The sequence below is a fragment of the Emys orbicularis genome, chromosome 7 (genome assembly GCF_028017835.1).
Source record: "Emys orbicularis isolate rEmyOrb1 chromosome 7, rEmyOrb1.hap1, whole genome shotgun sequence".
NCBI classification, from domain to species: domain Eukaryota; kingdom Metazoa; phylum Chordata; order Testudines; family Emydidae; genus Emys; species Emys orbicularis.
In genome coordinates this window covers 99384589-99398145 of record NC_088689.1, presented here as the reverse complement: position 1 = coordinate 99398145, position 13557 = coordinate 99384589, and the positions used below count along the sequence as shown (strand labels likewise).

At 55.3% G+C, this 13557-nt stretch overlaps 2 protein-coding genes across 3 annotated transcripts; one reads left to right on the top strand and one right to left on the bottom strand.

Annotated features, from left to right (window-relative positions):
* Positions 1 to 858: 858 nt before the first annotated feature.
* VPS51 (VPS51 subunit of GARP complex) lies at positions 859 to 9202 on the bottom strand. The gene is made up of 10 exons (XM_065407853.1): positions 8987 to 9202; positions 8096 to 8225; positions 7850 to 7996; positions 6980 to 7199; positions 5802 to 6543; positions 3643 to 3858; positions 2634 to 2852; positions 2427 to 2548; positions 1883 to 1970; positions 859 to 1395 (listed from the first exon to the last, which is right to left on the bottom strand). Exons 1-10 carry the CDS (start codon positions 9200 to 9202, stop codon positions 1135 to 1137), a joined length of 2361 nt encoding a protein of 786 aa, XP_065263925.1. The 3' UTR covers positions 859 to 1134.
* A 206-nt stretch (positions 9203 to 9408) lies between these two features.
* Positions 9409 to 13134, top strand: TMEM262 (transmembrane protein 262). Of its 2 annotated transcripts, none has more exons than XR_010561545.1 (4): positions 9409 to 9541; positions 10180 to 10604; positions 11044 to 11143; positions 11565 to 13134. XR_010561545.1 is itself a non-coding variant. In XM_065408132.1 (4 exons), exons 2-4 carry the CDS (start codon positions 10371 to 10373, stop codon positions 11639 to 11641), a joined length of 411 nt encoding a protein of 136 aa, XP_065264204.1. In that variant the 5' UTR covers positions 9409 to 9541; positions 10217 to 10370; the 3' UTR covers positions 11642 to 13134. The 2 variants fall into 2 exon arrangements, 1 of the variants encoding a protein (XP_065264204.1); XM_065408132.1 differs by having other exon boundaries at positions 10217 to 10604.
* Positions 13135 to 13557: the final 423 nt, after the last annotated feature.

Below are 13557 nucleotides of genomic sequence, written 5' to 3'. Positions count from 1 at the left end.
GTCAATAAAAACCAAGTGCAAAACACTACACTGGGGAAGGAAAAACCAAACACACAAGTACAAAATAGGAAATAACTGGCTAGGCAGCAGTACTGCAGAAAAGGAACTGGAGGGCGACATCGTGGATCTCAAGTTGAATATGATTCAAGGCTGTGATGCTGTTGCAAAAACAGCAAATGTCATCTGGGATGTAGTAACAGGAGCGTTGTAGGTAAGACACAGGATGTAACTGTACTTGCTGTACTTGAGGTGAGGCCTCAACTGGAGCCCTGTGTTGTTTTGGGCACCACACTTACGTGCAAAAGGTTGTTATAAAGCTTAGTTGTTCTCCATGTCCACATAGAGTAGGAAGAGAAGTAAATGGATTAGATTGCAGCAAGGGAGATTCAAGTTGGACTTTCTAACCCCAACAATAGGTAAGGACTAGAACAGGTTACACAGGGAGCAGGCAGAATCCCCTTATTGGATAGACACCTGGCAGGGATAGTCAAGGTATACTTGATCCTGCCTCAGTGCAGGGGGATGGACCAGATCACCTTTGGGGTCCCTTCCAGTCCTACGTTGCTATGATTCTATAAACCGCACAAAGGGAAACAACAGGAGGGAGAGAAGGAATGGGAGAAGGGATGATATGGAGAAATACAGAGAGGCAGTTGCACATGGCAGCTTGCAAAGGCAAAAGCTCTTGCGCCCACATCCAGGAAAGACAGAGGAGGAGCTAGTGCTAGATGGGAGGGGAAGTTCAGACCCTGCAAGTAACAAGGCACAGGGAAGCCGTACATGACACGGGGTCTCTGAAATTGAGGCCAATAGAGGGGAGCCAACCCCAGAGCTTGCAATGAGCAGCAGAGACATGATCAGATCATGGTATGTTTTATTCAGCACATTCCCCTCCCTGCCCAATAAGATCCAGGCTAGCAGCAGTGAGAATGTTCACAGGGTGTTCACAGGGCATTACCTCCCACCCCCCAATATGTTCACAGGCCATTCTCCGCCATGCTCTCAGGCACCCCTCACAACCATCTGGTGTGGGAAAGATCTGGTGAAATGGATGAGTCTGAGGGGGACATGTGTCCGCTCCCCGCATAGGAGCAAGCCAGCGTCTGCCTCGAGGCTGGGCTGACTCCCCTCATATCAGCCCCTCTCACAGATGACCTCAATGACACTCTGCTCCATGGGCACAGGGTCCAGGCAGCGGTGGGCTGTGCTGCCCACGATTTCATCTAGCAGGAAGTGCACCAGGTTCTCATCGCAGACAAAGCGCCACAGGTAGAGCTGTAGATAGTAGCAGTCCACCTGGATCTGCTGCAGGCCGTAGCGCCCGAAGGTCCGCAGCCGCACGCACTCCAGGAAGGTCTTCAGGCTGATCTTGATGATGCCGGTCAGGACGGAGACCTGGGGGGTGGGTGGGGAGGTCATTCAAGCACTGTCCCCTACGGGCTTGGAGGACACAGAGGGGAAGAATCACCCCCAGGACTCCCTATGTGGCAGAAGTCTCTTGTGGAGGAATGAGGCCAGGTCTGGGCTGCACCCCCAGCCAGAGGGGCAAGGGGGTCAGTGGCAGCTAGGGAACAGGGAAGTGTGAGTGAACATGGAGTGGATGTGTGACAGCTCTGGAGGGAAGGGTCCCCAGAGGACAGGGGAGGTGTGTGGGGAGCTCTGTTTCTCCTTTAATGCACTGGGGGGAGAGGGGGTCCATTGAAGATTAATAGAGCCTAAGGCCAGAAGAGACCACTGTGATCAGATGGAGTGAGTGTTGGGAGCTGTGTCCCTGCTCTGATGCACTGGGGGGGTGGGGGAGGAGCTAGAGGACAAGCTGAGTTTAGCGGGCTCTGATCTGTGGGGGGCTCTCCCCCACCCCCAGGGTGGCAGCTCTGCTCACCTTGTTGAACTCCACGGGGCTGAAGATGTCGATGCGCTCAGAGAACAGCTTCTGAATGTTACTCAGGAGGTTAGTGTCCAGGGGGGCACTGCACGGGGAGGGGTGGGGGGAGAGGCAGAGACAAGGGGTTACACACTCACCAGCAGCCAGGAACCCCATTGCACAGCAGGGGATTGGATCTGGGCAGCCCTCCTCACTTGAGGCTGCGTCTGGGAGTGAAACACAGGGTCAAAGCCCCCCCTCCTCTGGGGTGCAGGTAGGAGCAGGCCCACCTGCCTTCGTGCAGGCCACTCACCCCAACATGTAGCTAGGAGGATAGACACCTCACTGCAGCTCTGCCAGTGCCCCTCAGTTCTGACCTGCAGCCCCCTGCTATCCCAGCTCTGCCGGTGCCCCTCAGTTCTGACCTGCAGCCCCTTGCTATCCCAGCCCAGCCGGTGCCCCTCACTTCTGACCTGCAGCCCCCTGCTTTTCCAGCCCTGCACTCCCCCCGCCAGTGCCCCTCAGTCCTGACCCACTACACACCCCGTTGCAGCCCCCTGACCTGGGTGTGTAGCTGGGTGCATAGCGGCTCTGCTGCCGGGAGCTGCTGTACACAGAGAAGGTCCTCTTGCTGGAGTCGCTGCTCTGGGCCTTGCGGACGCCCTCCTCGTACAGGAGCCCCACCTGCAAGGGGGGAGGCAAGAAGCCTGGGTGAGTGCGGGGTCCCTGGGGGTACAGGAAGCCCTGGATCCTCCTTTTCCCCACTGACCTGCACGTCGATGGAGGTGGTGTCCTCCACCACCCTCTTCATGACGGCCCGCACGTTGCGTGGCTCAATGGTGTTGACCCAGTCGCGTGTCTCCACACTCTTGCGCAGCATCTGCGAGATGATCAGCCCCTGCACCTTCACGTAGTGGTTGAGCAGCCTCTGGGCCGCCTCGCGGGCCTCCGCACACAGGCTGGTAACCGGGGTGATGGGGGAGTGGTCCTAGGGAGGGAGAACAGCGGGTCAGTAGTGCCGGACAGGGCATTTTCCCCAACACCCACTAGCTCCACGAGGGGCACTCAGGAGGGATAGGCTGCCCCCACCCTTCCCCACGTGCCACCCAGCACCACCTGCTCCATGTGGAGTAGGGGCACTCAAGACGGCATGGGCTGCCCCCATCCTACCCTGCCCAGTGCCATCCATACATCGCTTCCCCCCAAGCTGCCCCCATCCCTGATGCTCCCCATGTCCCCACTGCCTGCAGGTGGGGATGGAATCTCACACCCACTGAAGGAGTGGGGTGGTCAGATCAGCTGGGACCTGACAGGAAACCCTGTGGCATGCAGCAGAGCTCAGGGGGGCGCATGCCCACTCACTAGATCTCCCACTGCCATCCAGCTTGAATACATATATCCCATCCCTTCCCCTGGGCAGACAATTCCCCAGCCCTGGGGATCCCAACCCCAGGGAACATCCCCTGGAAATTTGGCTTAGTCACACTCCCTGGGGCCACCTCCTAACACGCTCCTCTTCGGGGCTCAAACCCCTCAGATGGAGACTGCCTCCTCCACCCTTGTCTAGGTCCATCCTACTAGCCCTTGATGGGAAAGGAGGCCTTGGGTATTGAGGGGCTTTGAATTGAACATGGGGTCCCACATGGAGAATCCCCAGAGCCAGACAGACAGGGACTCCCCTCCCCGCATATTGAGGGCCTGGATCCCAGATCAGGATCTCGGGGGCGGGGGTGTGTTTCCTCCTTGCTCCCGGGTCCCAGGGGTTGGTGCCTGCCCACCTGCACTAGGAACTGCTCGTCGGTCAAGGTGAGGATGTAGCTGATGGTGGAGGTCTCGTAGTCCAGGCAGAGGCGGGAGAGCAGGAGCAGCAGGGCGGGGGGAGTGGAGCCACCCTTGTCCCCTGTGGTCTCACAGAACTGCCGTGCCGTCTGGCAGATGGACTTGATGAAGCCAATGATCAGGCCCTCGCGGACACCCTGGCTGCAGAACTCACCCTGGGGGATGAAATGGGGGGGGGGGAGGGGGGTTCAGCACTTTCTCTTGCTGCCCGGTAGAGTGGCTCCTCCTGGAGCCAGGCAGCTATCCTGACACCATCTCCCCACTCCATGTCTGCTCCCCCAGATGAGGACTGCCCATGGAATACACCCAGACGACAGACCTGGTGGGGATGTGGGTGGGGATCGAAGGGCACCAGCAGAAATGTCATAGTGGGAGGAGTCCTGGGAGCTGTGGGTTGGGATTAGGGAGAAAGATACAGGAAAAAGTTACAGGGACATAGGACTCAAAGGGACCTTCTAGGTTACTGAGTCCAACTCCTCCTATCACAAGTAACCAGGCCATATCATCCCGGCCACAAACTCCCTTGTAAAACTAGCTGGGCTCTTTGCCCCCCACTCCACCTGCTGGGAGGCTGTTCCAGACCCTTCCTCCTCTGATGGGTAGAAACCTTCTCAATTCCAGCCTCAGCTGATTCCTGGACACTTTATCCCCATTTGTTCTTGTGCCAACACTGTCCTTTAGCTGCAATAGCTCTTTCCCTCCCTGGGGTTTGCCCCTCTGCTGTATGGATAGAAAGCAGTCAGAGCCCCTCCTGGCCTTCGTCTGACCAATCTAAACAAGCCCAGCTCTTTCAGTCTCCTTCCCTAAGATCAGCTCTCCTTTCTCCTCATCAGCCTAGGAACTCTTCTCTGCACATAAGCCAGTTTGAAAATCTATCTGATAGACGGGGCTTTTCAGTCCACCAGACGAAGGCATAGCAAGATCCAATGGCTGGAAGTTGAAGTTAGACAAATGTAACTTTGAAATAAAGCAATTTCCTAGCAGGGAGGGTGAATAAACCCTGGAACAGTTCACCAGGGGAGCCATGGGCTGGCCACCGCCTGGAGTCTTTAAAGCAAAACTAGATCTCTTTCTAAACTAGATCTCTTTCATGCTTTAATCCAGCGTCTGGGGAAAATTCTATAGCCTGGGTGCGTGGGAGAGCACTGGGTGATCATAATGGTCCCTTCTGATTTTAGAATCTCGGGAAGTCCCACATGGCTCCTTAGTTCAGGAGACAAAGCACACAGCTGAATTGTGTATCAACATAAAAAGGCACATCTATGGTGTAGTCTCAATTGCACAAAGTCCTTGTGGGGGACGGGACATTCATAAAGGCCGCAGCTCTGAAGACAGTTATGAAGTCAGGAAGGGCCCAGCAGCAGTCAGGAAACCCCTGCACACTGATACAGAACAGTATCTGCATGGAACACATTATTCCAGAGGTCACCAAACTGGGAGGCGTGCCACTCCAGGGGGCCATGGAGGAACCTTCAGGAGCAGGGGGCAGCAGAGACCAGGCCAGCCCCAGGGTTGGGGAGGGAGCACCACCCAGCCCCTCCCTGCCCACAGCTCTGGTCCCGTCCCCAGCCACATTCCCGGCCCTGTGCCTGGCCCCAGCCTCGGGGTGGGGTGGGGCTGGGAGCGGAGCAGAGCAGAGCCGCACCTGACTGCGGGCCCGGTTGCCAGCCCCCACCACACCTGACTGCAGGCCCGGTTGCCAGCCCCCACCACAGCCCCCTGTGGCTTCACCCCTGCCCCCAGTGCTATTATCCCCCTTATACAGATGGGGAAACCAAGGCACAGAGCGGCTAAGTGACTTGCCCAAGGTCACAGAGGAAGCCTGTGGCAGAGCAGGAAATTGAACCTGTCTCCCAAGTCCTAGGCTAGTGCCTGAACCCCTGGACCATTCTTTTGGGTTTCCTCATCTCTACGAATGGAGCTAATGATAGCGACCGCCCTTATATAGAGCTTTGAAGATGTCCTGATGAAAAGGGCTAGAAGAGCTAGGGATTGCTGAGGGGCATTAGAACTGTTGGAGGAGAAACTGAATATACCTGACTCTAAATCTCTAACTCCCATGGCTCACAGTCCCCTCCTCCCCCCCAGGCGGTGTCACCTTAAAGTAGGGCTTGTTGGAGAAGGTGATGTCCTTTGCTGTGAAGAGGTGGACGTAGGTGAGCACCGACTTGATCTGGTTAAGGACAGAGGCCGAGATGGTGCCCAGCAGCTCGGCCAGGTTGGGGCTCTCCTTGCCTGCCAGGCGTGGGGCAGCTAGCGACTGGCGCACATCTGTCAGACAGTCCTGGTAGAAGCTCTGCAGGGCCAGCAGGTACTGGCGGATGCGCTCCTTGGCAGCCCGCACCACAATCTCCGTGCCCTCTGCTGCCACATTGGAGGCCGGCAGCAGCTTGGCCAGGGCTTGTAGGCGCCGGTGGAAGCGGTCCAGGGCCCGCACCAGCAGTGAGTTGTCCCCGACCCCTTTCTCCAGCTGGATGCGCCGCTCCACCAGGGAGAAGTATGTCTCCATGAGGGAGTTGACAAAGGCCACCAGCTTGTCCTGTGCCATGCGGGTGATGCCCTGCACCCCTTCTCGGCTGACAAACAGCTCCTGGTAGGAGGCGATCACCAGGCACATGTTGCTGACAAAGATGTTGCAGCCACGGTCGATGAACTCCAGGATGTCAGTGATAGGGGCACCACCTGGCTGCCCCAGCTCTGCTTCTAGGGCCTCCAGCTCAGCCTCCAACCGGCAGCGGGCATGGGAAAGGAACTCGTCACACAGCTCCTCTGCTGGTTCATCCAGCTGCAGCAGCAGCTCCACGCACTCAGCCAGGTCCTTTGCCCCAGAGCCCCCGTCCCTACCAAGGAAAGGAGAGGACATTGGAAATGGCAGGGGAGCTGAGACATGGACCCCCCACTCCCAATGCACCTGCAGTAGGGTTTAAGGGATGGCTATGGGAATTAACAACAGCATCCAGCTTCTGGACCTGGAATCCAGTCCATTTGACTCAATTGGGGTAATAATTCTGAAACCTAATGATAGACCTCAATGTTGCCGATTTCCACCATGCCGTCACTATTTGTGTTGACATTAAGTTTCAGAGTTAACAAACCGACTGAAATGAATGGGGGAAGTTGGGTGATTAAGGTAATAGTTAACCTATCATCCTTTGGATCAGACCTTTGCTCCCATCTACCCTGGTATCCCTCCCACTCTGGGTCAGACCAATGCAGCTGTCCCACCTCGCTCTTTGTCCACTCTCCCAACACTGGATCAGATCCAAGGGCCTGTACCTGAATTTCTCCCGCAGCTTCTGCGCCAGGTTGGCCATGATCTTCTGGCAGTCGTCCTGGATGCCCTGGAAGGAGGGCATGTGCTGGTACTGGTGCAGGATAGAGCGGGCTTTGCTGTAGTAGCGCACTGCCTGTCCATAGGCCTCCAGCTCCACACACTTGGTGAGGCGGGCAGGCAGCTCAAAGAGAAACTGTAGCTTGCGCAGGAGCGTGTGGACCCCTGGGATCCAGAGAAACCCTGTTAGAGGCAGTGCCAGCATCCCCTAGCACGCACCTCCTCCCTATGCCCTTCTTCAGCTGCTCAGGCAGGATATGGCCTGTAGCTCTTCATGGACCCTCCCACCACCCCTGTTCTATCCTGATTCTTCTGGTCACTGGGTGGTTTGCTGGGCTGCTCTTCCCGCTCCATCAGCTTCCATCTTGGCCCTAGAGCAGGGAAACCAGGGTAATACTGCCTTCCCTAGCTGTGGAGAAGAGCAGCCACAGCACTGGCCAAGCAGGGGACTGAACAGTGCAGCTACAGGGCTCTCCTTCCCAGGCTTCCCTCCACACCTCATTTCTATCCTTGGAAGCCCTAGATCCACTCCTGAGTCCCTGTCTCCTGAGAAGGGACTTGGCGTCTTGGCCCAGCCAAGGCAGAGGACAGCACACCTGCCACCCTCTCCCAAAATCCTCTCTGCTCTTGAACCTCACATAGGATTTCCTGTATCGGATACAACCGATGAGCTCATCTAGCCTGACATGCCTCCAGACGCCATCCCTACTGCCCTGGATCAAACCAATGAGCCTATTCAGCACCGTATCCCTACCACCCCACATCAGACCCTTGGATCTTTTCAGCTGGCTCAGAGGGCGGCTTGTGGCCAGTACCCGAGAGCTTGGTGATCTGCTCATGCTGGTCCTGCAGGGTGCTGCTGATGCGGGCGCTGAACTCCGTGATGACAGCCATGTTGGCAGCCAGGCAATCCATCTCGTCCTCCATCTTCTTGAAGTCATTCTTCATCTTGCGGATTGTGTCTGGGGAGTAGAAGAAGGAAATCAGCCAGGCCCAAAGATTCAGTCCCAATGCTAAGGCCACATATGGATGATTGGGATCTGGGCAGCCCTGCATGGTACCTGTGGCTGAGATGAACTTGTTGTAGTTCTCATAGACCAGGGTCTGCATGTCGCTGTCCAGGGCGCGGATCTGCTTTACCATGTCAGTCTCACAGTCCATAAGCTGGGCTAGTGAGCACTCCTTCCGCAGCTAGGGAGAGTAACAGTGAGTGAGGGGCATAGACAGGGATGCCAGCTCTGCCAGTGCCCTTCAATCCCCACCTGTTTCCCCATTATCTCAACCCTGGGCTTAGGCCTACAGTTCTGCCAATTCCCCTCAATACTGATCTGCAGCCCCCTACAATTTCAGGCCTAGACTATGTGCCCTCCCCAGCTCTGCTGGTGCACCTCAAGCCAACCTGCAGCCCCATCAATCTCAGGCCTGAACTCCCCTATTCTGCTGGTACCCCATAATCATGACCCACAGCCCGCCCAATATTGGGGGATGGAGGTGCATAGGAGGGAGCAGAAAGGAGGGCTCCCCAGGGGAGGCAGGCAATAGTCACCGGCAGGGGTTGCGATATTGAAATGGGTTTGACAGGATGGTTTCCCTGAGAGACAGGCTATAAAGTCAAGCCCTTTTGGGGAGAATCCCCAGGTGCAGTCACTGCTGTGACAGGGTTCCAGGGAGGGAAGTGTGTGTGGGAAGTGCTGCCGGGGGAGCTACCCCGCAGGAGTCTGCGTCCCTGGTAGGGGTAAACCAGGGACTTGAGGGGCGAACCCTAGAGAATCAGTATGGGAGGGGAGGCTCCTCGGGCAGGGCTCGGCGATCCAGGCGTGGGGGGAGTCCGGCAGAGGGGTCAGTGTGTGGGGGGCTCATAGAGGAATATTGGGGGGAGGACCTTGGTACACAGGGATCCATAGGTTTTGAGGGTCCCCCTGGGTCTGAGCACATCCAGCGTCAGGGAGCACCTTAGTGAGGAACACTTCCGGGTCGAAGTGCGCCCCATTGATGTCAGTAGGTCCCCCGGGATCCCCTCCTGGGGGCAGGCCGCCCCGAGCCTCCCCCGCCGGGTCCGGCAGCCCGTAGTAGAGCTTCAGCATCCCGTGCGGCCGCCGCTTCCCGCCCGGCGGCTCCGAGCCGGGCTCGGCCGGCCCCGGCAGGGGACCCCCCTGGGGAACCGACATCCTCCCCCGGCCGAGAGCCACACAGGTTTGTTTGGACGGGAAAAAAGACACTGAGGTCACTTCCGGGATCAGTGACGTTCTGTTGAGCACATCCCCCCCCCCCCGCCAACGATGATGAGGTCATTTCCGGGATCAGTGAAGTTTTGTCGAGAACATTCACCCCCAATGGCGGTGAGGTCACTTCCGGAAGCGGAAGCGTTCTCTTGATTCAGCAAAGATCCCCTGTACCGACGCGTCGCCAGTGGGAAGCAGCGACGCGCTGTTTGGCAGACAATAGCCTCTAGCTCTACAATAAGCCTTTGGCGGCCGGGGGAGGGCAACTGTGACCACGACAAGAAGGTGACATTTTGAAGGTGGCATTGCAACTGAATGATATCTTGTAATGAGCCAATGACATCACAGGCGCTGCGTGGTTCCCTGAGCCTGTGGCAGTGCCCTATCGTGCTGTGATGTCACCATGTTAGCATATGACATCCAGTTCCATGCACATATGAATTAATCAGACATCTACACAGCATTTCCCAGACTGTTTTATGATGTCAGCACACAGGCGTGATTTTATGACATATCCTGGTCCTTATTTTACCACATGACACCTTCAAACTGGTTTATGACATCATGCTGTTACCGTAGAATTTCTCAATTATTACAATCTGTTAGTCTAGTTAATCTGTGCATCCATCCATAAATCTAACTATCCCCAGGCACACTCATCATCTAATCTATCCATCCCTCCCTTTCCACACCCATCTAATGCATCCAACCCATCTACCAGTCCGTGCCCTCACATACCATCTAATCTGTCCAGACATCCATCCATCTCATCCCCATCTAATATTCCCATACATGCTCATTTATCCATCTATAATCTATCATGCATGGGGACAATCTAATTTGTTTATTGCTGTGATATCTCAAGTTGGGGGTAAGAGTTCATAATGATTCCCCATCCTGTATCCTCTTTTCCCCTCTCCCAGTGTCCCTCCACTCAACCTTCTGCAATCCCTTCTCTAGCCCCTATGGATGTTCTGCAAACCCTTCTAGAACTCTCAGTTCTTTATGACCTCAGCAAGGATTCCAAACCACTCCTAGCCTGCAGTGAGGTCACGCCATCACTACAAACAGCCTCCAGCCTGCCTCCTGGAGCTAATTACCCTCTCCCAGCACCATGGTCAGCATCAAAGTTACCAAGCAGATGGTCCCTACACCTAGCATGGGATGGGGAGGTATGAGCTGGAAGGACCCCTTTGTCACCGTCACTTTCCCCAGCAAAGTAATCTTCACCACTGCCTCCCTCCTGCTGCTGCTGGTTCACATGGGTATCTTCGGAGGAGACCTCTACCACTTCACTGTGACCCAGAAGTTCGATCTCATGAGCTTTCATGGCACCACAGTACTACTGGTAAGGGGAGTCCCCTTGCTCCTTGTGTCTTGCAGCTTGGCCTAGAGGTTAAGGCACTAGTCAGGTACTTTGGACACCTGCTTTCTACTCCAATCTCTGCCACAGACTCTGTGACCTCAGGCAAGTCACCTCATCTCTGAAGTGGAGATAACCCATCCCTACTGGACAGGGATCTACGGGCGCTGGCCACTGTCAGACCTTAGGTTCAATCCAGGTTGGCCATTTCTATACCCCTTATACATTTGAATACTGAGGGATGACTATAGTATGAGGGCTGTGAGGAGGGCAGTATTAGGACTCTTGGGTTCTATTCTCATCTCTGGGCAGGAGTAGTAAGACATTTAGGAGGGGAGTGGGGTCTAACAGGTTAGCACCGGGGAGTGACAGATCAGGGAAGGGTCCTGACCATCTCCCTGACCATTTGCATTGGTCTCTGCAGGTATCTCATGTGATGAGCTTTTACTGGGCCTTGCTTGGAACATTTTACACTTTGGAGGCCAACGACAAGGTTCTCAGGGGGTTTGCCCTGACCTCGCTGGGTAAGTAACTCCAGCCAGATGCCTGAACTGATGGGTGTTCACAGCAAGGGCAACAGGGGAAACTCAGATGAGTCTAACCAGTTTAAGTGGTTGTGGGGAGGAGCAGGAGTCAGGATTACTGGGTTCTATCCTCAACTCTAGCTGAGAAGTGTGCTCCAGTGGGAGCACCTTCCAAAGCCAGTTTGCATGGGGTATGGCAGCTGGGATTTAGGCTCCCCAGCTCAGGAGATTTCTGAGCATGACTCAGAACCACACAGGGGCACAGCCGGGGGACCCGTGTGCGTGAGGGTGAATGTGTGGACACTCAGTTATTCTGGGGAGGACTCCAGCTGTTTAGCTGCCCCTCTGGTCCAGTCGCAAAGGGAAACTGTGAACCCCATTCCCATCCCCTTGACCAGGGCTCTGGCTCTATCCCTTCTAGTGATGAACTTCGCCCTCTTCGTGGGCCGCTTCTGCCTGGACTACCTGACTATCGAATACAGGGAGGAGTTTTACTGAGCCCCAGCCTGGCCTTGTCCAAAGCAGCCCTGGAGAGAGATGCACACGCAGCATTCATCCCCAGATCTGTCGGACTTGGGAAGCGGGGAGGGAAGGGGGCAGTAACACATTGCTCCGGCTGTAGCCAAAATCAAGTTTAATAACAATACAGGATATTGCTGTAGTGTTAGAGACGGTGTCATTCATTAGTCATGTCACCTTCCTGGGAGGTGGGAGCAAGGCAGTCATTACAGCCAGGATCTTTCCCCCAACACACCCAATGGGCATTCAACAACTCAAGTGGCCAACCCTCAGTGGGAGCATTTGATGGCTACAGGGCTCATCCGTTCCATAGCAGTGGCCCATCACAACCCCTACCCCAACACCCTAACCATAGGGTCATGCTAACGGACATGGGCCCGATCCAACCCTCTGGCTCATGGTGGAACCAACACAAGGGAGGGGAAGAGGTTCAGATTCCAGCCCCTTCATCCCCCACCACAAATAGCTCCCACCCATTGGGGAAGCCTACAGGACTTATGTTCATAGCTCTCCTTTCCACTGGCAGTGGCTTGTGAGGAAGGTGATATTTTTCCTCTACTGCCTTCCACCCTAAGTCCCATGCCACCTCCCCTACCCCAGGGCTAGCAAAGCAGAAAAGGGTGGGAGCTTGGGAGGTTGCAAAACAGCAGATCTGGACTAAGGCCCAGTCAAAGAGCTGGACACAGGAAAGCAGTGGGATTGGAGGCAATGGTCAGTTTTTGGGCAGGGGGCGTGGTGTGTGCTCTCTTTGGTCACTGCGGCCCCCCATGCATTTCAAACCCTACAGGAAGAACTGTCTCCTATCAACCATTTCAATAAATAGAAGGAAAACAACTGTATTCAAAGCATGAAACCCCATCCCCACCAGAACTCTGAAAATCCACAAGCCAGGAAGTCTCTTCCCCTCCCACCCCCCATCTTTAAGCTCCAGTGCTGACCAGCATGTCCCATCCCCTCCCTAAACTCCAGAACAGGTCAATACTTCACACACACGCATGCCCCTTTCCAGTAGGGGACAGCCCAAAGCACCCATGGTGACAGCTCTGTACAGAGATGGAGGGACCAACTTTGGAATTACACCCCCCCCACACCCCCATGGGATGCAGGGGGACACCAACCCCACCCCATTCTCGTTAGTAAAATAATCACACCCAAGAGGCCCAGCCAACTCCTTCCCTTTCCCCTGGTATTCTGAGATGGGAAGCGAAGGCTCCGCTCAACGGAGATGACGTTGGAGGAGGGGGTTAACGACATCTCATCCCTGCAAATAATACTGGACATAGAGGGGTGGATCTCAGTATTTGCCCATCAAATTCTGGCAAAGTTAAGGCCCAGGTAGTTACTGATGTTAAAAATTAGAATAGGTGAAAGTAAGTTATACCTCCCCCGCCCCCCCAATATAGCTCAGTAGGAGGGAGGGCAAATGAGGATGCGACAAGGGGCTGGTTACTGTCATTTGGTTTGAGCTGCATTTGCAAAACTAAAACGTGTGTGTGTGGCAGGGAGAGGGTTGGGATCCAGTGTCCATTCCATTTGAACCCCCAAAGGATGTGTGGGAGCAGAGGGATGATGGAAGATTCTGTACCACTCCCATTCCCAGCAAAGCAGAAGGGCAGTTTTATGTGTGGTCTGTGGGTGGGGCTGCAATCCTGCCCCATCCCCAGGCAGGAAAGGAGGTTTCTGTTGGAACAGGCCTCCCCCAAAAGTCCCAGCAGCTGGCGGTGTCAAACAGATCCGCTGTCTCCCATCTAGTTGAGACCAGGAAAATAATTACATCTCCCTCCTCTGGACAAAGGGGTTTTGGGGACAAGGGTGAATAAAGCACAAGGTGGCTTAACGTAGCAGATGGGCTTAGAATCAGAGAGCTCTGAAGTGTTTTGAGGCTACAGGAATTG